This window comes from Microchirus variegatus (genome assembly GCF_963457635.1).
Source record: "Microchirus variegatus genome assembly, chromosome: 15".
Lineage (NCBI taxonomy): Eukaryota > Metazoa > Chordata > Actinopteri > Pleuronectiformes > Soleidae > Microchirus > Microchirus variegatus.
The window spans coordinates 3200873-3228257 of NC_139816.1; the positions used below are offsets into that span (position 1 = coordinate 3200873).

At 40.9% G+C, this 27385-nt stretch overlaps 1 protein-coding gene across 1 annotated transcript in view; it reads left to right on the forward strand.

Annotated features, from left to right (window-relative positions):
• The window catches only part of cnksr2a (connector enhancer of kinase suppressor of Ras 2a), a gene marked incomplete at both ends in the record, with an annotated part of 73391 nt that overhangs the window by 23965 nt on the left and 22041 nt on the right, over positions 1–27385 (forward strand). Inside the window, 11 exons of the mRNA XM_083901308.1 lie at positions 208–295; positions 2393–2434; positions 4361–4480; positions 7306–7365; positions 7650–7718; positions 9423–9569; positions 14526–14638; positions 14776–14930; positions 18176–18265; positions 22100–22314; positions 27267–27318. Of these exons, the coding sequence (XP_083757434.1) occupies positions 208–295; positions 2393–2434; positions 4361–4480; positions 7306–7365; positions 7650–7718; positions 9423–9569; positions 14526–14638; positions 14776–14930; positions 18176–18265; positions 22100–22314; positions 27267–27318 (1151 nt within the window). The remainder of the gene's footprint in view (positions 1–207; positions 296–2392; positions 2435–4360; positions 4481–7305; positions 7366–7649; positions 7719–9422; positions 9570–14525; positions 14639–14775; positions 14931–18175; positions 18266–22099; positions 22315–27266; positions 27319–27385) is intronic.

Below are 27385 nucleotides of genomic sequence, written 5' to 3' on the forward strand. Positions count from 1 at the left end.
GTGATTTACCGCACATGGACGAGTTATTTTTATTTAAAAACCACAGCCAAATTTGAGCCACGATTCACGTAATGCCAGGCTGTGTGTCTGTTGTGCGTCTGTTGTGCGTCCGTCTAACAATGGTCCTGTCCGTCTCTCTTGTGTGCCGATTGTGTAACGCAGCAGAAACACTGTGAGACTCACTGCTGTGTTATCTTCTCCTCCCAGGTCTCCGTTTGCTGCAGTGGCAGACTACTCTGTAACCCGGAATAATGTCATTCAGCTCTGCCTGGAGCTCACCACCATTGTACAGCAGGTGTGTGCAACTGTGTGTGTCTGTGTGTGTGTCTGTGTGTGTCTGTGTGTGTGTTCTGAGGGTTGACAGCTCTTATTCTCCTCCAGTTCAAGTGGGAAGCAGTGCCTTGGTTTGTGTGTGTGCCTGTATTTACATCTTTGTGAGGACATTTTGGAAGGTTAGGGCTGGAATTGGGTTAAGTTAAGGGTTAGATACTGAGTTGTGATGGTTAAGGTTAAGGCAAATGAACTAGCATCGTATCTTTGATGTGTCCTCGCTAAGATATAAACACATTTGTGTGTAGGGTTGCAAAATTCCGCGAATTTTGAAACTTTCCATGGGAATTGATGGGAATAAAGTGGACATTTTTAAAGTTGAAGGTTGGGAACATAAATATAGTTTATTATAGTGTTTGACTCTTTTCTGGTTGCTTTAATTGTCCCATATTTCCAGTTAATCTCATAAATTTCCTGGGATAACTTGTGATCTCGGATGGGTCTAGTACAATTTGACAAGTTTCTTCATCTTCCGAGGGTAAACGCCCTCAGACTAGCAAGTTCAGTTACGAAACTTGAAACAAGATATACGCCAAATCCAAGATGGCCGACTTCCATTTTTCATATTCCGAGGATAAGCGCCCTCAGACTAGCAAGTCCAGTTACGAAACGCCAAGATTTACGCCAAGTCCAAGATGGCTGACTTCCTGTTGAGTTGAGGTCATGGTGTCAAGAGGATTTTTTGTTCGTCTTGGGCTGGACAATGGTCCCACCAAATTTCGTGAAATTCGCTGGGAATACATTTTGGCCCGCTCCATAGGTGTTTAAGTTAAGGGTACGGGTTAGATACTGAGTTGTGATGGTTAAGGTTAAGGTAAAGGAGCTAGCATCGTTTCTTTGATGTGTCCTCGCTAAGATATAAACACACTTGTGTGTAGGGTTGCAAAATTCCGCGAATTTTGAAACTTTCCATGGGAATTGATGGGAATAAAGTGGACATTTTCAAAGTTGAAGGTTGGGAGCTTAAATATAGTTTATTATAATGTACGACTCTTTTCTTGTTGCTCTAATTGTCCCATATTTACAGTTAATCTCATAAATTTCCTGGGAAAAATGTTGATCTTGGATGGGTCTAGTACAATTTGACGCGTTTTTTCATCTTCCTAGGATAAACGCCCTCAGAGTAGCAAGTCCAGTTACGAAACGCCAAGATATACGCCAAATCCAAGATGGCCGACTTCCATTTTTCATCTTCCTAGGATAAACACCCTCAGACTAGCTAGTCCAGTTACGAAACGCCAAGATATACGCCAAATCCAAGATGGCCGATTCCATTTTTCATCTTCCTAGAATAAACGCCCTCAGACTAGCAAGTCCAGTTACGAAACTTGCGAAACGCCAAGATATACGCCAAATCCAAGATGGCCGACTTCCATTTTTCATCTTCCTAGAATAAACGTCCTCAGACTAGCAAGTTCAGTTACGAAACTTGAAACAAGATATACGCCAAATCCAAGATGGCCGATTTCCATTTTTTAATTCCGGGGAAAAACGCCCTCAGACTAGCTAGTTCAGTTACGAAACGCCAAGCTATACGCCAAATCCAAGATGGCTGACTTCCATTTTTCATCTTCCTATGATAAAGGCCCTCAGACTAGCAAGTTCAGTGACGAAACTTGAAACAAGATATATACGCCAAATCCAAGATGGCCGACTTCCTGTTGAGTTGAGGTCACGGTGTCAAGAGGATTTTTTGTTTGTCTTGGGACGGACAATGTTCCCACCAAATTTCGTGAAATTCGCCGGGAACAAATCTTGGCCCGCTCCATAGGCGTTTAAGGTACGATGTTTATTGCGATATTTTGAGAGTCTATGATATGATATTTATAACGATATTTTGAGAGTCTCTATGGTGCAATATTTATTGCGATAAGGTCCCAGCAGTTCTTTATAGATGTCATTCATGAAGTAGATATTTGTAATTGTGTTGAATTATAAAGTGGAAATGCTGGTCCTCAGTATGCGGCAAGTACAAGAATGTGTGTGTGCGTGTGTGTGTGTGTGTGTGTGTGTGAGTCGGGATGTTCTGCTCGCGCTACATTAAACTCTTCTCGTCCCTCAGGACTGTACGGTGTTTGAGACGGAGAACAAGATCCTTCATGTGGTGAGTCCTGCTTCCTCAGCCAGATGTTGCTTATTTTTCTTTGCTCTGTGTTGATGGCCATCATCATCCTTTCACATCGCACATAAACACACACACACCCTCTATATGTACACACACATATATATATATATGTATAAATATCACTGGTGCTTGAAGTCGCATTTTAATAGGATCATTTATTGTCTACAGCCAGCGGGCCGATTAGCATAGCTTAGCATAAAGACTGGAAGCAGGGGGGAAAACAAAGTGAACAGGAGATGTTAATAATGCAAAAACATTGCAGATGGTAACTGTCGTAAAAAACAAGTCAAGAACAACAATAACAGTTAGCGTTGTCAACAATGTTGTGAAGTAACACATTCAAGTACACACAACAACACGTGTACTTATAAGTACTGTGTACTATCAAGGCTCTCTGCCATTTGTTGTTGCCGTACCCGTCCACTTATGGGCCTTTTAACCGCATTAATGCCTACAATTTCGACAATAAAATACAATAAAATCAAACAGTGGAAAAGGCGATTTACGATAAAAGTGCCGTAAAACGACTTTGAGTCTAAAATGAATCATTTTGAAAATGATTTATTCATTCGTTCATTCAGCTGAGCTGCTATAAGCAGGAGAATCAATGCTGGACGTTTTGCGGAGCACACGGTCAAGCTAGCTATTTCTCGTCGTCAATGCTAAAGTTCAGCGACTCCACCGCCGTACATCCACAATCTTTTTGTTTATAGATTAAAACATTTTCATAACGATTATTACATTTGCAGAATTGTTTTGATGGACACAGCCGTGCTAGCCGTTTCCCTCCATTTCCAGTTTCTATGCTAACCGTGGCTAACTTTCCAAGATAGCTACCACAGCAGTAGTAAAAAACCCTCCTCTATTTTATTTATATATTTATTTTTTACTGTAAATTGCACTTCAATCTTATTTGTCTACCGATGTCGTAGTACTTAGTTAGCTGCGGTCATGTTTTTACGCTGTTTGTGTTTGCGAAATACTGCTGTTGTTAACAATAGCTAGCTTGAGATACGTTCGTTGCGTCCATTTGTCTCAACCGGAAAAACGACACTCACAGTTTTCTACTTCTGGTGTGAATGGAATGAACCACAATACCCTAAATTTGCCTAACTTAGCAAATTAGCCCTCGCTAAATTAATGCTAAAACTAATAATTGATGATCAATAAAGTTGATGATTAAGTTGCCCTTCCTTAAACGATAGTTGACCAGTATTTACAGTAATTGCAGTTTAAGTTATATCATAAATCGGCGGTTCTCAAACTGTGGTGCGTGTTCCACCAGTGGTACGCGAGTTTCCTCTGTTGGTACTTCAAAAGTTCCGTATTTTCTCAGGTGCTACTTGGTATGACAAGTTCGAGAACCACTTACATAATTGATTGACAGCGGCGCAGATTGCTTTTGGTCTCATTTGTCCAGTTTTTTTTTTTTTTTTCAATATTCGCCTCCTGAGATTTTAATTTCCATCCCGATCTCGTTAAAGTCGATTGGAAATGAAATGACATTTCATCGCAGAGATGCCCCTCCCCCCTCCCCCCCCCCGACCCCGACCCCCGACGGAGCGCCGACATTTTAATTGACCTTTTTTTTCTCGCAGCGACAGACATTTTTTGGACTGGTGTGTGAAACACAGGTGTTACTGATAACATCGCTAAATTACCGCAGCGGCTGTCAGTAATTACTGGAGCGGAGCCACAGGATCAGGAATTAGCTCCACCTGTGGCTCCGCTGCAACGACAGGCAGTAAAAATGACCTTTGAATCTGAGTGACGAAATAAAATTAATGAATATCACACTCCTGGGTTCCCTGTTTTCTATAGCGTTGATTCTTTTATAGTATAATAACTTTTTGTCTTGTTTTCAGCTGATTCCATGATTGTGTTGTGACTTTGTCGTCTCCGCAGTGTAAGACTCTGTCGGAGGTGTGCGAGCACATCGTGTGCGTGTCCTCGGACCCTCTGGTCTCACAGTCGGCTCACCTCGAGTTGGTTCATCTCACCAACATCAAAACCTCTGAAGGCCTGGTAACCGCTCTGCTCATCACGTTTAATTAGAGTTCCTGCTCTGCAATGAAAATCAATAGGTTACTCCAGTGATTTTACATCGCTAACTACATTGCAACTAGATGATTTTGCAAATACGTAATATCGTATTAGGTCTTAAACATTGTGATTATATCGTGTTGTGACTTAAATATTGTGATATTATCGTATAGTGACTTAAATATCGTGATAATATTGTATCCTGACTTCAATATTCTGATAATATCTTGTTGTGACTTGAACATTGTGATAATGTCGTATCGTGACTTAAATATCGTGATATTATCGTATCGTGACTTAAATTTCGTGATATTATCATATTGTGACTTAAATATCGTGATAATATTGTATCGTGACTTCAATATTGTGATATTATCGTATCGTGACTTAAATAGTGTGATATTTTCATATCGTGACTTAAATTTCATGATATTATCATATTGTGACTTAAATATCGTGATAATATTGTATCATGACTTCAATATTGTGATAATATCGTATCGTGACTTAAATATCATGATATTATCATATTGTGACTTAAATACCCTGATAATATCTTGTTGTGACCAATATCGTGATATTATCGTATTGTGACTTCAATACTGTGATATTATCGTATTGTGACTTAAATATCGCACTAATATCGTGTTGTGATTTAAACATCTTGATAATATCGTATTGTGACTTAAATATCGTGATATTATCGTATTGTGACTTAGATATCGCAATTATATTGTGTTGTGACTTCAGTATCGTGATATTATCGTATTGTGACTTCAATATTGTGATATTTTTGTATTGTGACTTAAATATCGTGATAATATCGTATCATGACTTCAATACTGTGATATTATCATATTGTGACTTAAATATCGTGATAATATTGTATCATGACTTCAATATTGTGATATTATCGTATTGTGACTTCATTATCGTGATATTATTCGAATCGTGACTTAAATATCATTATATTATTGTATTGTGACTTAAATATCGTGATATCGTTTCATGACTTCAATATCGTGATATTATCGTATTATGACCTTAATATCGTGACAATATCGTATGATGACTTCAGTATCGTGATATTATCGTATTGTGACTTAAATATTGCGATAATATGGTGTTGTGACTTAAACATTGTGGTAATATATCATGAATTCAGTATTATGATGTTATCGTATCGTGACTTCAATATCGTGATAATATCATATCTTGACTTCAATATCGTGATATTATCGTATCGTGACTTAAATATCATGATATTATCGTATTGTGACTTAAATATTGTGATATCGTATCATGACTTCAATATCGTGATATTATCGTATTGTGACTTAAATATCATGATATTATCGTATTGTGACCTAAATATCGTGACAATATCATATTGTGACTTAAATATCGTGATAATATTGTATCGTGACTTCAATATTGTGATAATATCGTATCGTGACTTAAATATCATGATATTATCATATTGTGACTTAAATACCCTGATAATATCTTGTTGTGACCAATATCGTGATATTATCGTATTGTGACTTCAATACTGTGATATTATCGTATTGTGACTTAAATATCGCACTAATATCGTGTTGTGATTTAAACATCTTGATAATATCGTATTGTGACTTAAATATCGTGATATTATCGTATTGTGACTTAGATATCGCAATTATATTGTGTTGTGACTTCAGTATCGTGATATTATCGTATTGTGACTTCAATATTGTGATATTTTTGTATTGTGACTTAAATATCGTGATAATATCGTATCATGACTTCAATACTGTGATATTATCATATTGTGACTTAAATATCGTGATAATATTGTATCATGACTTCAATATTGTGATATTATCGTATTGTGACTTCATTATCGTGATATTATTCGAATCGTGACTTAAATATCATTATATTATTGTATTGTGACTTAAATATCGTGATATCGTTTCATGACTTCAATATCGTGATATTATCGTATTATGACCTTAATATCGTGACAATATCGTATGATGACTTCAGTATCGTGATATTATCGTATTGTGACTTAAATATTGCGATAATATGGTGTTGTGACTTAAACATTGTGGTAATATCATATCATGAATTCAGTATTGTGATGTTATCGTATCGTGACTTCAATATCGTGATAATATCATATCTTGACTTCAATATCGTGATATTATCGTATCGTGACTTAAATATCATGATATTATCGTATTGTGACTTAAATATTGTGATATCGTATCATGACTTCAATATCGTGATATTATCGTATTGTGACTTAAATATCATGATATTATCGTATTGTGACCTAAATATCGTGACAATATCGTATCATGACTTCAGTATCGTGATATTATCGTATTGTGACTGAAATATCGTGATATTATCGTATTGTGACTTAAATATCATGATATTATCGTATTGTGACCTAAATATCGTGACAATATCGTATCATGACTTCAGTATCGTGATATTATCGTATTGTGACTGAAATATCGTGATATCATATCATGACTTTAATATTGTGATATTATCGTATTGTGACTTAAATATCATGATATTATCGTTTTATGACCTAAATATCATGACAATATCGTATCATGACTTCAGTATCATGATATTATCATATTGTGACTTAAATATTGCGATAATATGGTGTTGTGGCTTAAACATTGTGGTAATATCATATCATGAATTCAGTATTGTGATATTATCGTATTGTGACTTCATTATCGTGATAATATCGTATTGTATCATATTTACTCTGTCTTTATCGGCCTCTTCTCTCTGTCCAGGGGATGTACATCAAGTCGACCTACGACGGCCTCCATGTGATCACGGGGACGACTGAAGGGGTGAGAAGCGTCTTCACTTTCTCATCGTTCACACACTCGGCTGATAAATATACAGCCAGAGCACTTAGCTCTCCTCAGAGCGCCACATTAATAAACTTCCCCCGGACAGAAAACGTCGCCCCAACATAATATCTGAGGTTTATCAGATCCATAAGAGCGTTCCCTTTGTCATATTACGGCTTATTTAAGTAGAATTTGTTGTCAAGCGTCTCCTCTCTTGTACGCAGGGATCAATAAAATCGGATCAATACATGTTTGACTTGTTCTTTTTTGCTTCTCTGTAGTCTCCGGCTGACCGATGCAAGAAAATCCACGCGGGAGACGAAGTCATTCAAGTCAACCATCAGACGGTGGTGAGTTTCCTGTTGTGTAGAGTGAATTTTTACTGTATTTTTGTCCTTTTTACGGCTTTGTTTTTGATAACACTTTTTATTTAGCAGATATTAAAACATCTGAAAATGGTTTTAACCACTATTCAAGTGTTTAGTCATTGATTTAGTGTTGTTTTTGTGTCTAAATAGAGGAAAAATGCATATTAATTCATATTTTTCTCAATTATTTTATGATAATAACTACATTAAAGTCATAAAACCATCAGAATGAAGTCTGAATTTTTTAAAAGACTTCACATAGTATTTTTTTACATCCGAAAATGTTTTTAACCACTATTCAAGTGTATATTTATTGACTTAGCGCTGTTTTTGTCTAAATAGGGGGAAATGCATATTAATAGGACCTTTATATTTGTTTTTCTGAATACTTTTATCATAATAACTAAATTAAAGTAGTAAAACCATCAAAATTAAGTCATTATCATAGGTTTAAAGACTTAACATAGTATTTTTTTTACATCTGAAAATGGTTTTAACCACTATTCAAGTGTTTATTCATAGACTTATTGTTGTTTTTGTGTCTAAATAGGGGAAAAAAGCATATTAATAGGACGATGAAGGACCTTTACATTTGTTTTTTTCAATTACTTTATTATAATAACTAATTAAAGTCATAAAACCATCAGAATGAAGCCATTATCATAGGTTAGAATACTTCACAGTCAGTAAAAAGTGCATTTTTACTGTATTTTTGTTCTTTTTACAGCTTTGTTTTTGTTAACACTTTTTATTTCGCAGTTTTTTTACACGGTTAAAACATCTGAAAATGTTTTTCACCACTATTCAAGTGTTTATTCATAGCCTTAGGAATGTTTTTGTGTCTAAATAGGGGAAAATGCATATTAAAAGGACCTTTACATTTGTTTTTCTGAATACTTTTATCTTAATAACTAATTAAAGTCGTAAAACCATCAGAATGAAGTCATTTTCATAGGTTCAAAGACTTCACAGAGTATTTTAAAGACATTTTTAATTGTTTTTTTGTATTTTTATACATGTAAAGTTCGCCTTTTTTGGGAAACGCAACACTTTTCATCGTTTCCTTCAAATTTAAGGCTGCCATTATCAAAACGAAGCACAGCAATAGTCGGAAAAAGACGATCTCCTACAAAATCCTCCAGCTTATTGTTCTGCTTCTGTGCCCTTGTGAGCTGCATCTTTGTTTAAACGCAGTATGTCTTGCAGATTGTGTTTATTGCCCTGACTTTACGAGGTGAAAATGTTTGCAGCTTGTGATTCAGTTTTCCGTATAATCACATCCTCCCACTCCCTCCCTCCCTCCCTCCCTGCGCCTCCTCTTGCATCGTGATCAGATCTGGGCTCAGTGGAGAGTTTCTCGCTCCTAATGAGGGGAAAAGTGATCTTCCCACGACGGCGGAGCGAGAAACTCACAGGAGCTGTTTTTGTTCTTGTTTACAGTTTGTTTTCGCTCGCGAAACCACCTACGAACACGGCGCGTTGGCACGCCGCGCTGCAAATAGTGGCTAAAAATGAAGCGTATATGATGAGGAGTGTTTTGTTTTTCCACGGGGGGGGAGGGGGGGGAGGGGAGGGAGGTTACATCACACGAAAAAGCTCTATAGATAGACTCCACCGCCTCCACGCGGGATCCAATCACGACGTTGGAGGGGAACTCAAACTGATATTGTTTTCCCGTCTCCGCAGGTGGGCTGGCAGCTACGCAACCTGGTCGGCTCGCTGAGGGCCGACAAAGGCGTGGTGTCGCTGACCCTGAAGAAGCGTCCGCAGAGCACGCTCAGCTCCGCCCCGGCGCTGCTCAAGAACATGCGCTGGAAACCGCTGGCTCTGCAGGTGGGGAAAGCGACTCACTCTTTACCTTTTTATAGACTTTTATTAAAGCGGACCTAGACCGGAAGTTCCAATTAACGCTGTTTTTTTTTTAGTGTGTATCTGCGTCATTACCTTGTTTACGAAGCCCTGAAGGTTCTAAACAAACAGTTCAGCCACTGCTGAGAACGCTGTGTTTTATTGTAATCTCGGGCTCAGCGAGATCTCTGAAAAAACCCGGTCCGCTTACGTAAAAACACCGGTTCTCCTGAACAGCAGATCCTCCTGCTCCGGGCACTAGTCCGGGCACATCACAGTTGATGATGTAGCTAATAACGTTGCTAACTTGCATCACAGTTGATGAGGTAAGCGATGAAGATGCTAACTTATGTCACAGTTGATGATGTAGCTAATAATGTTGCTAACTTGCATCACAGTTGATGAGGTAAACAATACAGTTGCTAACTTGCATCACAGTTGATGATGTAGCTAATGATGTCGCTAACTTTGCACCGCAGCTTATGAGGCAAGCGATGAAGATGCTAACTTATGTCACAGTTGATGATGTAGCTAATAACGTTGCTAACTTGCGCCACAGCTTATGAGGCAAGCGATGAAGATGCTAACTTATGTCACAGTTGATGATGTAGCTAATGACGTTGCTAACTTGCGCCGCAGCTTATGAGGCAAGCGAAGAAGATGCTAACTTATGTCACAGTTGATGATGTAGCTAATGACGTTGCTAACTTGCGCCGCAGCTTATGAGGCAAGCGATGAAGATGCTAACTTATGTCACAGTTGATGATGTAGCTAATGATGTTGCTGACTTTGAGCCGCAGATTATGAGGCAAGCGATGAAGATGCTAACTTGCGTCACAGTTGACGATGTAGCTAATAACGTTGCTAACTTGCGCCGCAGCTTATGAGGCAAGCGATGAAGACGCTAACTTATGTCACAGATGATGATGTAGCTAATAACGTTGCTAACTTGCGCCACAGCTTACGAGGCAAGCGATGAAGATGCTAACTTATGTCACAGTTGACGATGTAGCTAATAACGTTGCTAACTTGCGCCGCAGCCTATGAGGCAAGCGATGAAGATGCTAACTTATGTCACAGTTGACGATGTAGCTAATAACATTGCTAACTTGCATCACAGTTGATGAGGTAAACGATGAAGTTGCTAACTTGGACTGCGGCGGGGAGTCGTGAAGAAGCTATTTTTAAACACTGTTAAAACAATGTTTTGATAATGAGGAGCAGTGCATCCACCGTTCCAGAGGGGGGAGCTGCGCTTCTGAGAGCGGGTGTGCTGAATATGTCACTTCCCGGTACTGGCCAATCACAACACACTCTGTCTTCTGGGGGTGAGAGAGTTGAGTCTGAAATATCGCGGCTGGGAAACAGCGTCAGAAAAGACAGATTTCTTATTATCGGCTCGTTTACAGCAACGAGGAGGTTTTTGAGCATAAGAACAAGTTAATGTATGTAAGTAGACCTCCATAACTAACATATATGTGCAACAGGACCACTCTATGTGAGCTTTAAAGCGCGGCTCTGGCCCACATACTGTAAAAATCCCCCCTGTGGGGACGTCGCCGCCGCCTCTCTCGTTCCTCGTCTCCGCTGCAACCAAAGTGTGTAATTAGGTCAGGGATCTGTGGATCTCGGCGTGGTTTTGTTTGCCAGCTGAAGCTCCCGCTGAAATGAACGGGGGGAGAGGGAACGGCGGCGACGACGACGACGGCCTCCGCCCACGTTTCCCCCCTCGCGCTCCTGACGAATTACGAATCGCGCCGCTCCCTCATTAACAACTGATTATCTACACAATCGGGAGCAAGCGCAGAGGAAAGCACTTTTCCCCCCTCTGTGGCCTCTGAAACCACAGATTCATCACCGGGACAGGGCCGTTGTGATAAAAAGTAATGGATGTGATCTGCAGTCAGATGGTCGAGACAGCTTGTTAACTGTTTATCCCTCGGTTATATGAAACATTTCATTGTCTGTTAAAGGTGCCATATGTAAGAATGTGGCCAAAAACTGCGTTCGAATTCAAAATACCGAGGTTCTTTTAGGTTTCGTTTTCAGACCTAACTGGCAACCCGTGGTTGCTCGGCAGCTGAGACTCTACTGACTGCAATGATTGGTAGACGGCGGTAGGTGGCGCCACATGACGCCAAAAACATGATTTCAAAACATAAACATGATTTGCAGTCTGCAAAATATTTTTTTAACGCGAATATTTTGTCCGTACTGTTGTTGTTGGTGAGTTCAGTTTGTTATATGAACATTATTCCTGATTTTATGGCCAGTTGCTTTACATTTATTACATAATGCACCTTTAACCTACTTTTCTCCAGCTTCATTAAAACTAGTGCTGGGCACTAGGTTAGCGCGCGTTAACGCACAACGCGTTTCCATGACGACCGACAGGAAAAAAGCCGCGCGTGACGTCATGTTTACGTGCCGCGACACCGGAGTCCAGGCACCGTTTACCAGTTAGTTCTGTTAGCTGCATTAGCTCCTTTTAGCGCCGTTAGCGTTATCTGTTTATCAAAGGAAAAGAGCAGCGCTAACAAATAACGTTAGCGTACCTGTGTTACTGCGTATGCGCACCTCTGTTTTTAAACTTTTAAGGTTACTTTACAGACTGAGTTTAACAATCGGGAGTCACGTAAACATTACGTAACGCGTCTTTTTCCAGTAATTCGTCATGGAAATGCGTCGTGCGTTTACACGCGTTAACGTTAATGCCGTTAACCGCCGTTAACGCGCCCAGCGCTAATTAAAAGTTAATCTTAACCATCTCTACTGAACCTAAATCCCAATGCCTGATAAAGAAAAATGCCAGGAAGGTGGGCTGAGAGCAGAGGGAGACAGTGTGGGAATCAGTGCATGCAGGGCTCTAGAGGCGGAGAAAGACGTTTATAAAAGGGGGGAGGAGTCTGTGGACAATGAGCCTTGCACTGGTTGGACAAGGAGTTTTTGTTGTAAATATGTATAAGTGAAGCTGCTTCTCAGAGAATGAAAGTGCAGTTTTATTTATTTCCCTCATGTTTGGTGAAAAGGAAAAACTGCACCACAGTCTTTGTGAGTCGAGTCTAATGAGGCTAATAAAACTAATGAGGCTATTTCATAGGAAGCAAGGTCGAAAATGACTGGGATAATGATGAAGATGCTTCCTGGTTCATCATTCAGTCTCTTTCATGGACAGAGTGTTTACATTTTATTATTATAAGTGTCGGTTGACGGGATTGGTTATTTATTAGGTTTGATTGTCAAGTTATTTAATCAGTTTTTGCACCTCGTGCATCGACGAGACCAAAACCGACGACGTGCAGGAGCTTAGCGTGGAAGGAAAACATGACTCAGCAAAGATTTGGAACTGAACACATCTGTGTGAAGAGGTTTCCTGGAGTTTTTTTGGTATGTTTGAATGGTCATTGTTACAAATACACAACTTATTGTCTTTTACTAATACACTTAGTACTAAGCGATGAAGATGCTAACTTCACAGTTGATGATGTACCTAATAATGTTGCTAACTTGGGCCGCAGATTATGAGGTAAACGATGAAGTTGCTAACTTGCATCACAGTTGATGATGTAGCTATTAAAGTTGCTAACTTGGATCAAGGTTGATGAGGTAAACGATGAAGTTGCTTACTTGCATCACAGTTGATGATGTAGCTAATGATGTTGCTAACTTGTGCCGCAGCTTATGAGGTTAGCGATGAAGATGCTAACTTGCGTCACAGTTGATGATGTAGCTAATGACGTTGCTAACTTGTGCCGCAGCTTATGAGGTAAGCGATGAAGATGCTAACTTGCGTCACAGTTGATGATGTAGCTAATGATGTTGCTAACTTGCATCACAGTTGATGAGGTAAACGATGAAGTTGCTAACTTGCATCACAGTTGATGATGTAGCTAATAACGTTGCTAACTTGCGCTGCAGCTTATGAGGTAAACGATGAAGTTGCTAACTTGCATCACAGTTGATGATGTAGCTAATGACGTTGCTAACTTGTGCCGCAGCTTATGAGGTAAGCGATGAAGATGCTAACTTGCATCACAGTTGATGATGTAGCTAATGATGTTGCTAACTTGCATCACAGTTGATGATGTAGCTAATGATGTTGCTAACTTGCATCACAGTTGATGAGGTAAACGATGAAGTTGCTAACTTGCATCACAGTTGATGATGTAGCTAATAACGTTGCTAACTTGCGCTACAGCTTATGAGGTAAATGATGAAGTTGCTAACTTGCATCACAGTTGATGATGTAGCTAATAAAGTTGCTAACTTGGATCAAGGTTGATGAGGTAAACGATGAAGTTGCTAACTTGCATCACAGTTGATGATGTAGCTAATAACGTTGCTAACTTGCGCTGCAGCTTATGAGGTAAATGATGAAGTTGCTAACTTGCATCACAGTTAATGATGTAGCTAATGATGTTGCTAACTTGCATCACAGTTGATGATGTAGCTAATGATGTTGCTAACTTGCGCCGCAATCAGAAGTGCACACATTAAGGTATTTACTAAATTTGAAGCCTGTCAAGTGAACTGTTGGACAGTTACGCCACGAACAATCAAGCAGACATACCAGTAGATTTTTGGGTTTGTAAACTAATTTTATACCTCGTTTTTTGTATTTATTAAAAACATATATCAAGGGTCCATTGTGTAAGAATTACTGACATTTAATGGCGAGACTATGACTTTGCACACCAGAAAGGATGTGCAAAGAAAAGAGTGATTATACACTTATACAAACACACGATCGGTCAGTATATTGAATATCTGCCAATAAACCCCACACTTAATATCACACACTGGACCTTTAAATGTCAATACACTGGTCATAAATGGTCACTGGGGGAATTTGGAGTGAAATAATGATGCGGTGGAAGCAATAAATCAGATAAAATAACCAGACATAAAGACGATATTTGACGTCCCTTTAACTCTCCACAGCCGACCAGAAGTCCCAGCAGCAGTTCGGCGACACCCTCAGGCACGCCCACCAAAAGCTCCGCCCTCCAGGACCTTTACATCCCTCCTCCTCCTGCCGAACCGTACACACCCAGGTACTTTATCTGAAAAACTAACAAACAAACAAACAAACAAACAAACACGCAGCAGGTGACAGCAGAGATAAGCTCTGACTTTTATGTAAATCTTGTTTTTTTTCCTCCTGGTAAATCCACCTCTGCTGTTGCCATAGAGACGAGACGGGAGCCTTGTCTGTGAACGAGGCGCCTCGTAACCATGGCGGCGTCAGCCTCGCTAAGCGCTCTGAGTCACCAAACTCCTTCCTGGACCAGGAGTCTCGCCAGCGAGAGCAGGAGGAGCCTGTGTACTGCACCACGCCCACATATGGTACGTCCTGGTTCTGACTCGCTCTGCTGCAGTAAAGACGTGATGATGATGATGGTGATGGTGATGGTGATGGTGATGATGATGATGATGAGGATGATGATGATGATGATGAGGATGATGATGATGATGGTGATGATTATGAAGATGATGGTGAGGATGAGGATGATGATGGTGATGATGAGAAGGATGATGGTGATGGTGATGAGAAGGATGATGGTGAGGAGGATGATGATGGTGATGATGATGATGGTTAGGATGGTGATAATGAGGATGATGGTGAGGAGGAGGATGATGATGGTTAGGATGGTGATGATGAGGATGATGATGATGAGGATGATGATGATGGTTAGGATGATGATGATGATGATGATGGTTAGGATGATGATGGTTAGGATGGTGTTGATGAGGATGATGATGATGATGAGAAGGATGATGGTGAGGATGATGATGGTGGTGATGATGATGATGATGAGAAGGATGATGGTGAGGAGGATGATGATGATGGTTAGGATGATGAGGATGATGATGAGAAGGATGATGATGATGATGATGATGATGATGATGGTGATGATGATGATGATGGTGATGATGATGATGGTGATGATTATGATGATGGTGATGGTGATGATGAGGATGATGGTGATGATGATGATGAGGATGATGATGATGATGATAATGGTGATGATGATGATGAGGATGGTGATGGTGATGGTGATGGTGATGGTGATGGTAATGATGATGGTGATGATGGTGATGATGAGAAGGATGATGGTGATGGTGATGATGATGATGGTGATGGTGATGGTGATGGTGATGATGGTGATGATGGTGATGATGATGATGATGATGGTGATGATGATGAGAAGGATGATGATGATGATGGTGATGATGATGATGATGGTGATGATGGTGATGATGATGATGATGATGATGATGGTGATGAGTGTAAGTATCAAAGTGTCAGCGCTGTCTGAAAGTGATGAAGGACTTTATTTTCCATCGTAAATAAAAAAGGACGTCACCAAGGTTAACCGGACGCTCCAGCGTCACCTTGTCGCGGCTAAATCCAAATAAATCAACAACCAACGCTGGGAAATAACATCCACGATGTTTAATAAACACAACGATGACAACAAACAACACACAAAAAATGAACCACAACATCAACATACAAACATTGCTAATAAAATACCAATATAATCATTCAAAATATTGTATTTTATTCATTAAATACACTTTTTTGCGCTTCCTCGCTTGTTCTTGTTTTTGTTTTGTTTGTGATTCTGACCATGGGGCGGGGCTTAGAAAGCTGCCTGCTGATTGGCTCCTGAGTTTTTGTAGCAGCGACCGCTCAATGGACCTGAAGTAGTTCGCGGGCTGTAAGTATCTAACGTTTATCGGATTATAAACGATAGATACTTAATGTCGACGGAGAAAACTTGCGTAAAAAGTCACAGACGGACAGCGACGCCGCCCCCTGGTGGTGACTCAATCACACGGCACCGCAATTAGCGAAGTTGCGCTTTGGGTTACCTCAGTAGTTTCAGTGCATTTTACTGTTAAAAATGTTGCTAACTTGTGCCGCAGCTTATGAGGTTAGCGATGAAGATGCTAACTTGCGTCACAGTTGATGATGTAGCTAATGACGTTGCTAACTTGTGCCGCAGCTTATGAGGTAAGCGATGAAGATGCTAACTTGCATCACAGTTGATGATGTAGCTAATGATGTTGCTAACTTGCATCACAGTTGATGATGTAGCTAATGATGTTGCTAACTTGCATCACAGTTGATGAGGTAAACGATGAAGTTGCTAACTTGCATCACAGTTGATGATGTAGCTAATAACGTTGCTAACTTGCGCTGCAGCTTATGAGGTAAACGATGAAGTTGCTAACTTGCATCACAGTTAATGATGTAGCTAATGACGTTGCTAACTTGCGCCGTGATTCTGACCATGGGGCGGGGCTTAGGAAGCTGCCTGCTGATTGGCTTCTGAGTTTTGGCGCAACGACAGCTCAATGGATCTGAAGTATACACGAGCTGTAATTATCTAACGTTTATCGGATTATAAACGATAGATACTTGATGTGGACGGAGAAAACTTGCGTACAGTTCCCAGACGGACAGCGACGCCGCCCCCTGGTGGTGACTCAATCACACGGCACCGCAATTAGCGTAGTTGTGCTTTGGGTTATCTCAGTCGTTTCAGTGCATTTTACTGTTAAAAAAAAGGGTATGAAGGAAAAATCTACACATTATCGAGTTTTAAATGTTTTATTTTCTGTACCACGGTTACACGAAACACTCTGAGAAGCTAATTTCTGAGGGTTTGTTGTATGAATCCACACCAAATTCTACCTGTTCATAGACATATAGATATATCTACTGAGATGATGTTTTTTTTTTGTTTTTTTGAAACTTATATTTTTGCATTATGTTTTCAGAAGTTCATGCAAAAAAAAAAACCTGTATCCTCTTTAATCTCTTAATTAGATCCACTTAATCCCATAATCTCCACACTCCCACCAAGTGTTTTTGCATAATCCTGCAAACAAACAAACAAACAGACAGCACTGACAACATAATCTCCATGGTGGAGTTAATACTTTATCAATAAAACAACATTTAAACATTTAAACAACATTAAAACAAAAAGAAAAAACATGCAGTCTGGAATAAAAGTGACTCAGTGGAGCACATTAATCTGCCAAGGCCAAACAGTCTGAGACAGATTTATTCTTCTTATGAAAGTACGCAGTCGTGAATATCTGCTCACTTTAAACGCTTTATTCTTATTTTATATACGATTTCTGCTTCTTTTCCATCAAATGTGTGAAAAACACTGGGGACGAAACGTTCTCTGTGGATCCGCCGCATTTAATTCTGCAAGTGAAGCGAAGGATTAAGAGTTTTTTTCTCCCCAGACTCCGGCTCCACAACCTTCCAGCAACACGGCGGCTTTTTGTTCTAATGAGTGTCGCTGTTGTTGTTGTTGCAAACAAACACGGACAAAAACATAAATGTAAACAAATGAACGGCCGGTGTGTAAAATGAGAACCTGTTGCTGCGCGTGGACGAGAAAACAGATTTTTTCTTTTTTCCGTCGGCTTCGGGTTCTCTGACGATTTCATACATTTACATGAATTTACATATTAAATGTTGCGTCGTGTGTGTGTGTGTGTGTGTGTGTGTGTGTGTGTTTGTGTGTGTGTGTGTGTGTGTGTGTGTGTTTGTGTGTGTGTAGGCAGGCTGAGGCCCATCTCGATGCCTGTGGAGTGCAACTGGGTGGGCGACTACGAAGACCCAGCAAAGCTGAACAGAGAAAGTCGCAGAGGTGAGTGTTCTGTGTGTGTGTGTGTGTGTGTGTGTGTGTGTGTGTTCTTGCGGCATACTGAGGACCGGTGAGGTCTTTTTTAACCAACAAAGTGAGGACATTTTGGCCGGTCCTCACTTTGTTTTCTTTTCAAATCACTTCCTTAGGTTGTAAAAATGATATATACTCTGTTTTTAACAGAGCTCCTCAATTTGGTACAAAAACACACTTTTTGCTCTGGGGCTCCACCTGCAGACAGTTTATGGTACTGCACCCAGTAGTTCTTTATAGATGTCATTCACGAAGTAGATATTTGTTATTGTTATTATTACAGAGAAAGTCGCATAGGTGAGTGTTCTGTGTGTGTGTGTGTGTGTGTGTGTGTGTGTGTGTGTGTTTTCTAGTACTTGCGGAATACTGAGGACCGGTGAGGTCTTTTTTAACCAACAAAGTGAGGACATTTTGGCTGGTCCTCACTTTGTTTTCGTTCAAATCACTTCCTTAGGTTGTAAAGATGATATATACTCTGTTTTTAACAGAGCTCCTCAATTTGGTGCAAAAACACACTTTTTGCTCTAGGGCTCCACCTGCATACAGTTTATGGTACTGCACCCAGTAGTTCTTTATCGATGTCATTCACGAAGTAGATATTTGTTATTGTTATTATTACAGAGAAAGTCGCAGAGGTGAGTGTTCTGTGTGTGTGTGTGTTCTTCTACTTGCGGCATACTGAGGACCAGTGAGGGTTTTTAACCAACAAAGTGAGGACATTTTGGCCGGTCCTCACTTTGTTTTCGTTCAAATCACTTCCTTAGGTTGTAAAAATGATATATACTCTGTTTTTAACAGAGCTCCTCAATTTGGTACAAAAACACACTTTTTGCTCTGGGGCTCCACCTACAGACAGTTTATGGTACTGCACCCAGTAGTTATTTATCGATGTCATTCACGAAGTAGATTTGTTATTGTTATTATTACAGAGAGAGTCGCAGAGGTGAGCGTTCTGTGTGTGTGTGTGTGTGTGTGTGTGTGTGTGTGTGTGTGTGTGTGTGTGTGTGTGTGTGTGTGTGTGTGTGTGTGTGTGTGTGTGTGTGTGTGTGTGTGTTCTTGTACTTGCGGCATACTGAGGACCAATGAGGGTTTAAAACCAACAAAGTGAGGTAATTTTTACAAAGTGAGGACATTTTGGCCGGTCCTCACTTTGTTTTCATTCAAATCACTTCCTTAGGTTGTAAAAATGATATATACTCTGTTTTTAACAGAGCTCCTCAATTTGGTGCAAAAACACACTTTTTGCTCTGGGGCTCCACCTGCAGACAGTTTATGGTACTGCACCCAGTAGTTCTTTATAGATGTCATTCATGAAGTAGATATTTGTTATTGTTATTATTACAGAGAAAGTCGCAGAGGTGAGCGTTCTGTGTGTGTGTGTGTGTGTGTGTGTTCTTGTACTTGCGGCATACTGAGGACCAGCAAGGTCTTTTTTAACCAACCAAGTGAGGACATTTTTACAAAGTGAGGACATTTTGGCCGGTCCTCGCTTTGTTTTCCGTTCAAATCACTTCCTTAGGTTGTAAACATGATATATACTCTGTTTTTAACAGAGCTCCTCAATTTGGTGCAAAAACACACTTTTTGCTCTGGGGCTCCACCTGCAGACAGTTTATGGTACTGCACCCAGTAATTCTTTATCGATGTCACTCATGAAGTAGATATTTGTAATTGTGTTGATTTATAAAGTGGAAATGCTGGTCCTCAGTATGCAACAAGTACAAGAATGGAGGTGTGTGTGTGTTCTTGTACTTGCGGCATACCGAGGACCAGTGAGGTCTTTTTTAACCAACAAAGTGAGGTCATTTTTACAAAGTGAGGACATTTTGGCCGGTCCTCACTTTGTTTTCGTTGAAATCACTTCCTTAAGGTTGTACACATGATATATACTCTGTTTTTAACACAGCTCCTCAATTAAGTACAAAAACACGTTTTCTAGCCCTGGTGTTTCACACACTTTTTGCTCTTGGGCTCCACCTGCAGACAGTTTATGGTACTGCACCAAGGAGTTCTTTATAGATGTCATTCACGAAGTAGATATTTGTAATTGTGTTGATTTATAAAGTGGAAATGCTGGTCCTCACTTTGCCAGCACTTATACCCGGTTCTCAGTATTCGGCAAGTACAAGAATGTGTGTGTGTGTGTGTGTGTGTTAAAAGTCCCCATCTCTCTGCATTACAACCACATCACTGTGTGAGGACATCAATTTCCCCTCCACCTCTCTCTCACAGAGAAATGTAGTAAGTGTGGATGAGGAGAGTGAAGAAAGGTGGACAAATGACTGAAATGACATGAACAGATGGGGAGGAGAGGAGGACAGGTGGAGGTGGAGGTGGAGGAAGAAACGAGGTAGGAGAGGAAGAAACAAACGGCGACAAGAACAAAAAAAGAGAAAAAAAAACAAAGATAAAGAAATAACTATGCCCACTGACCTCCACCTGAATCACTCACACAGTTGCCATGGCGACGCTGACAGCAGCTCCTCTCGGTGTCTCACTCTCCTCTGGCCGCTGCCTAGCAACCAGGGGACGACAGGAGGGAGAGTCAGAGGAACCTGGGTTTCCTCCTCGTCTCTGGAAACAAGTTGATTTGAAAAAAGATGGATTTTTGTGATTTTGAAAGGACGATTATGAATCGAACTGTGTGGACGTGGATCGCATAAAGTTAGCGAGTACGACGCATGCAGACGTGACTATATCCGATACTTCATCGATGTTAAGTCATCAGCTGTGACGTACGGTTAGCAACTTCATCGTTTACCTCAGAAGCTGCAGCGCAAGCTAGCGACATCATTAGCGACATCGTCACCTGGGATGCAAGTTTACAACATCGTTAGCTACATCATCAACTGTTACGCACATTAGCAATTTCATCGTTAACCGCATAAGCTGCAGTGCAAGTTAGCAGTGTTATTAGCCACATCATAAAATGTGACGCAAGTTAGCAACTTGATTGTTTACCTCATCAACTGTGATGCAAGTTAGCAACGTTATTAGCTACATCATCGACTGTGACACAAGTTAGCATCTTCATCGCTTACCTCATAAGCTGCGGCGCAAATTAGCAATGTCATTAGCTACATCATCAACTGTGATGCACGTTAGCAACTTTATCGTTTACCTAATAAGCTGCAGCACAAGCTAGCAACGTCATTAGCTACATCATCAACTGTGACGCACGGTAACAACTTTATCGTTTACCTCATAAGCTGCGGCGCAAGTTAGCAACGTCATTAGCTGCATCATCAACTGTGATGCACGTTAGCAACTTCATTGTTTACCTCATAAGCTGCGGTGCAAGTTAGCATCGTCATTAGCTACATCATCAACTGTGACGCAGGTTAGCAATTTTATCGTTTACCTAATTAGCTGCGGCGCAAGTTAGCAACGTCATTAGCTACATCATCAACTGTGATGCACGTTAGCAACTTTATTGTTTGCCTCATAAGCTGCGGCGCAAGTTAGCAACGTCATTAGCTACATCATCAACTATGACGCACATTAGCAACTTCGTTTACCACATAAGCTGCAGCGCAAGTTAGCAACATCATTAGCCACATCTTCAGCTGTGACACAAGATAGCATCATCATTAGCTACATCATCAACTATGACGGACATTGGCAACTTCATCGTTTACCTCATAAGCTGCGGTGCAAGTTAGCAATGTTTTATTATTCTTTATTCATTATTTACATGATAGTTAGCAAGATCATTGACTCTGGCTACATCATCAACTGTGACACAAGTTAGCATCTTTATTAGCTACATCATCAGTATTTGAGTTTTCTGTCTTTCTGTCGCAGAAGCGACGCTCATGCATTACGTGCCAATGCCCGCTGGTGACGAGAGGAAACTATCGGACGACTACTCCTCCCACACGGCTCGTCCGGGTAAACGCTCCAATGACACGGCCAAGCGCGCCAAGAGGCGGAGCCACCACAGCCAAAGCCCCTCCCACTACGTCCTGCAGAACAACCAGAGGGATTCTCCACCCAGAGACCCGGCCTCCATCTATCACGTGAGTCAACATTTCCTTTGTCCTTTAAAGGTCACCACGAAGCACTATTTTACATTTCACAAATTCACAAATCCCTGTGTGTTTCTCTGAGCCCCGGTTATCCACGCTGTGATTGAGATTATCCAGTTGAGGCAAATTCAGTTGAGTGGAAGCGTTCGCACTTCAGTGATTCTGCTTATCGGGGGAGATAACCAGATAAATGATCTCGTCGTCACGGGGGAAACGAGGCCTCGTTATCTCAGTGTAACTCACTCATTTTGTCTTGTTATCGTGAGAAATCTGGCCCCGTTATCCCGAGATAACACGTTCATTTATCTCATCACGAGACAAGAGGCTGTTGTTCTGCGATACTTCACATCCTTAGTCACCGTGCCCCCCACATTCAACTTGCTCCCACACAGCCTGTATAATATAATTTCAGTTTTACATTTCATTTTTATTATTGCATTGTTTATTTTGTTTATTACTTTTAGTTTACATCGTTTCATATCCTGTTTGTTTTATGCGTTTATGCGATGAACAGCGCTTTGGTCATCTCGTTTGTTTTTAAATGTGCTATAGAAATAAACGTGGATTGGATTGGACTGGAAAACAAGATGATTATTCTGTGAATTTGAGATAACAGAAGACAGAAATGTATGTACTTTATAAGTAGAAATGGCATTTAAAACTTCCTATAGATCAAAACTAAAAGGAAAAAAGCAAGTTAGCAACGTCATTAGCTCCATCATCAACTGTGATGCGAGCTAGCAACGTCATTAGCTACATCATCGACTGTGACGCAAGCTAGCAATAATGTCATTAGCATCATCATCAACTGTGATGCGAGCTAGCAACGTCATTAGCATCATCATCAACTGTGATGCGAGCTAGCAACGTCATTAGCATCATCATCAACTGTGATGCGAGCTAGCAATGTCATTAGCTTCATCATCAACTGTGATGCAAGCTAGCAACGTCATTAGCTGCATCATCAACTGTGACGCAAGCTAGCAACGTCATTAGCTACATCATCAACTGTGACGCAAGCTAGCAACGTCATTAGCTACATCATCAACTGTGACGCAAGCTTATAACGTCATTAGCTGCATCATAAACTGTGATGCAAGTTAGCAACATTATTAGCTACATCATCAACTGTGATGCAAGCTAATAACGTCATTAGCTACATCATCAATTGAGACCCAAGTTAGCAACGTCATTAGCTACATCATCGACTGTGATGCAAGCTAGCAACGTCATTAGCTACATCATCAACTGTGACGCAAGCTAGCAATAATGTCATTAGCTACATCATCAACTGTGATGCAAGCTAGCAACATCATTAGCTGCATCATCAACTGTGATGCAAGCTAGCAGCGTCATAAGCTACATCATCAACTGTGATGCAAGCTAGCAACATCATTAGCTGCATCATCAACTGGGACGCAAGTTAGCAATGTCATTAGCTACATCATCAACTGTGACGCAAGTTAGCAACGTCATTAGCTACATCATCAATTGAGACCCAAGTTAGCAATGTCATTAGCTACTTCATCAACTGTGATGCAAGCTAGCAACGTCATTAGCTGCATCATCAACTGTGACGCAAGCTAGCAACGTCATTAGCTACATCATCAACTGTGACGCAAGCTAGCAACGTCATTAGCTACATCATCAACTGTGACGCAAGTTAGCAACGTCATTAGCTACATCATCGACTGTGATGCAAGTTAGCAATGTCATTAGCTGCATCATCAACTGTGATGCAAACTAGCAACGTCATTAGCTACGTCATCAACTGTGACGCAAGCTAATAACGTCATTAGCTGCATCATCAACTGTGACGCAAGCTAATAACGTCATTAGCTGCATCATCAACTGAGATGCAAGCTAGCAACGTCATTAGCTACATCATCAATTGAGACCCAAGTTAGCAACGTCATTAGCTACATCATCAACTGTGATGCAAGCTAACAACGTCATTAGCTGCAACATCAACTGTGATGCAAGCTAGTAACGTCATTAGCTGCATCATCGACTGCGACGCAAGCTAGCAACGTCATTAGCTACATCATCAATTGAGACCCAAGTTAGCAACGTCATTAGCTACATCATCGACTGTGATGCAAGCTAGCAACGTCATTAGCTACATCATCAACTGTGACGCAAGCTAGCAATAATGTCATTAGCTACATCATCAACTGTGATGCAAGCTAGCAACATCATTAGCTGCATCATCAACTGTGATGCAAGCTAGCAGCGTCATAAGCTACATCATCAACTGTGATGCAAGCTAGCAATGTCATTAGCTGCATCATCAACTGTGATGCAAACTAGCAACGTCATTAGCTACGTCATCAACTGTGACGCAAGTTAGCAAAGTCATTAGCTGCATCATCAACTGTGATGCAAGCTAGCAGCGTCATTAGCTACATCATCGACTGTGATGCAAGTTAGCAATGTCATTAGCTGCATCATCAACTGTGATGCAAACTAGCAACGTCATTAGCTACGTCATCAACTGTGACGCAAGTTAGCAAAGTCATTAGCTTCATCATCAACTGTGACTCAAGTTAGCAACGTCATTAGCTACATCTTCAATTGAGACACAAGTTAGCAATGTCATTAGCTACATCATCGACTGTGATGCAAGCTAGCAATGTTCATTTTAATTTATATAGTTTATTGGTTTGACTGTTTTTGTTTTGTTTATATTTTGCTTTTTTGAGGTTTTTATGGGATGCGGGATACAGCACTTTTGGTCAACAACAAGATGATGTCGATAACAAGATGATAATTCCGTGATAACGAAGGCCAAAATATAGTAGAGTAGCAATGACATTGAAAACCTGTCGATCAAAATTAAAAAGGAAAAACTCCTTTTCCTAAAAAAGGCTTTTTTTTTTGCCCTGATGAAATGTCGCCGCGGTGACGCGCGATGTGAGCCACTGTCGACTTGTTATTACCCTCCTGTCACTTCCATGACACGTGTCCGCCCGGCCTGTCCGTCTGAGCTCGCCGCTCTGCGCGCCGCAGCGCCGCCGAGGCCGACGGTGACCTCATACGTCTTGACAGCATCTCTTTGCAAATGAAACATGTTTGCATGTGTCTGTGTGTGTGTGTGTGTGTGTGTGTTTGCCTCGCCGCGATGGCAGATGGCGTGTCAGCGGGTGTGGGCGGGCCCTTATCATCGGTCATGCTGAGCGTGGGGCTGTGATTGGCCGCCGTCCAGGCCCTCGACATGTGTAATGTAGTGACATCAAAGCGTGACCCGTCGATGGAGGTCAAGTCTTAAAAAGACGCAAAGAAGTGTCACAGACGCGAGACGCTGTGGCGATTAAAGCTGCGGTAGGCGATCTCTCTCCGTCAGATACTAACACTTTTTTATTGACGTCCGACTGTTAGGACTGTGGTTGATTGTTCGTGTCTTCACATTCGTCCGAGACACAAAAGGACACTGAGAGGTGTCAGTTGTTGTGTAGTCATGCTGGTGAAATGTCAACATCGTCGTCAGCAGATCTATTTTCTGCTCGGAACTGCGTGGAAAAAAAATAGGCAAGAGGCCAAAACTGAAAAGTAGAAGTCTCTCCACGTGTCTCATGTGTGCAGAGTGAACACATGGACGGAACACAATAGATATACATGCGCTAGATGTTGCTAACTTGTGCCACAACCACAGCTGACGAGGTAGCTAATGACATTGCTAACTTGGGTCTCAATTGAAGCTGTAGGTGATGATGTTGCTAACTTGGGTCTCAATTGAAGATGTAGCTAATGATGTTGCTAACTTGTGCCACAGCCACAGTTGACGATGGTAGCTAATGACATTGCTAACTTGAGTCTCAATTGAAGCTGTAGGTGATGATGTTGCTAACTTGGGTCTCAATTGAAGATGTAGCTAATGATATTGCTAAATTGTGACATAGCCACAGTTGACGATGTAGCTAATGACATTGCTAACTTGGGTCTCAATTGAAGCTGTAGCTAATGATGTTGCTAACTTGTGACACAGCCACAGTTGACGATGTAGCTAATGACATTGCTAACTTGGGTCTCAATTGAAGATGTAGCTAATGATGTTGCTCACTTGTGCCACAGCCACAGTTGATGATGTAGCTAATGACATTGCTACCTTGGGTCTCAGTTGATGATGTAGCTAATGATGTTGCTAACTTGTGCCACAGTTGCTGATGTAGCTAATGATGTTGCTATCTTGCGCTGCAGCTTGTGAGGTAAATGTTGAAGTTGCTAATGTGTGTCACAGTTGAGCTAATAACATGGCTAACTTGTCTCACAGTTGATGACGTAGCTAACGACGTTGCTATCTTGCGCTGCAGCTTATGAGGTAAATGTTGAAGTCGCTTATGTGCGTCACACTTGATGAGCTAATAACGTTGCTAACTTGTGTCACAGTTGATGATGTAGCTAATACCTTTGCTAAGTCTTCCACAGAATTATGAGTAAAGTTTCCAGGAAACTGTTGCAAAAGTGCGGCCGTAAACTTCTTCCTTCCTCAGAATCGCGATGTTTTTAAGTTTTCTTTCACATCCAAGTGAAGCAGTGATGAGAGAAGAGACGTTCGTGGCTGCACCGACTAATAATAAATACTGAAACGTAAATAAATATAGAAAACGTCAAGTTTTGACTCGAGAAGCAGTGTTCCGCGTGTTTTCTCCCCGACGTTTATTTGCCTTTACCTTTCCTCCATCACCTGGATGTGGCTGTGTGCTATCATGCTAACGCTAACGCCCCCCCCCCCCCCCTCCCTCTGTCCTCCTGTCCCTCAGGTCTATGTTTAGAGGTGTTAGCGGAGATGCAACAGTCGTACAACCAGGTCCACGTTTCCCCCCCCCCCCTCCGAGATCTGTCATCTTTTATATCCCAGGATTCTTTGCAGCAAAAGCAAATGCCACTGATTCATCCTGACAGCCTTCTCTCTCTCCTCCTCTCTTCTCTCCATCCTTTTTTAGACATACCAGCAGTCGGCCTCTCTGCAGTCCAAGACCAGGAAGAAGAATAAAGGTAAGAAGCCACGTGTTCGCTTCAGCCTGTTGGAGTGGAGTAGAATGGAGTGTAATGGAGTAATCAG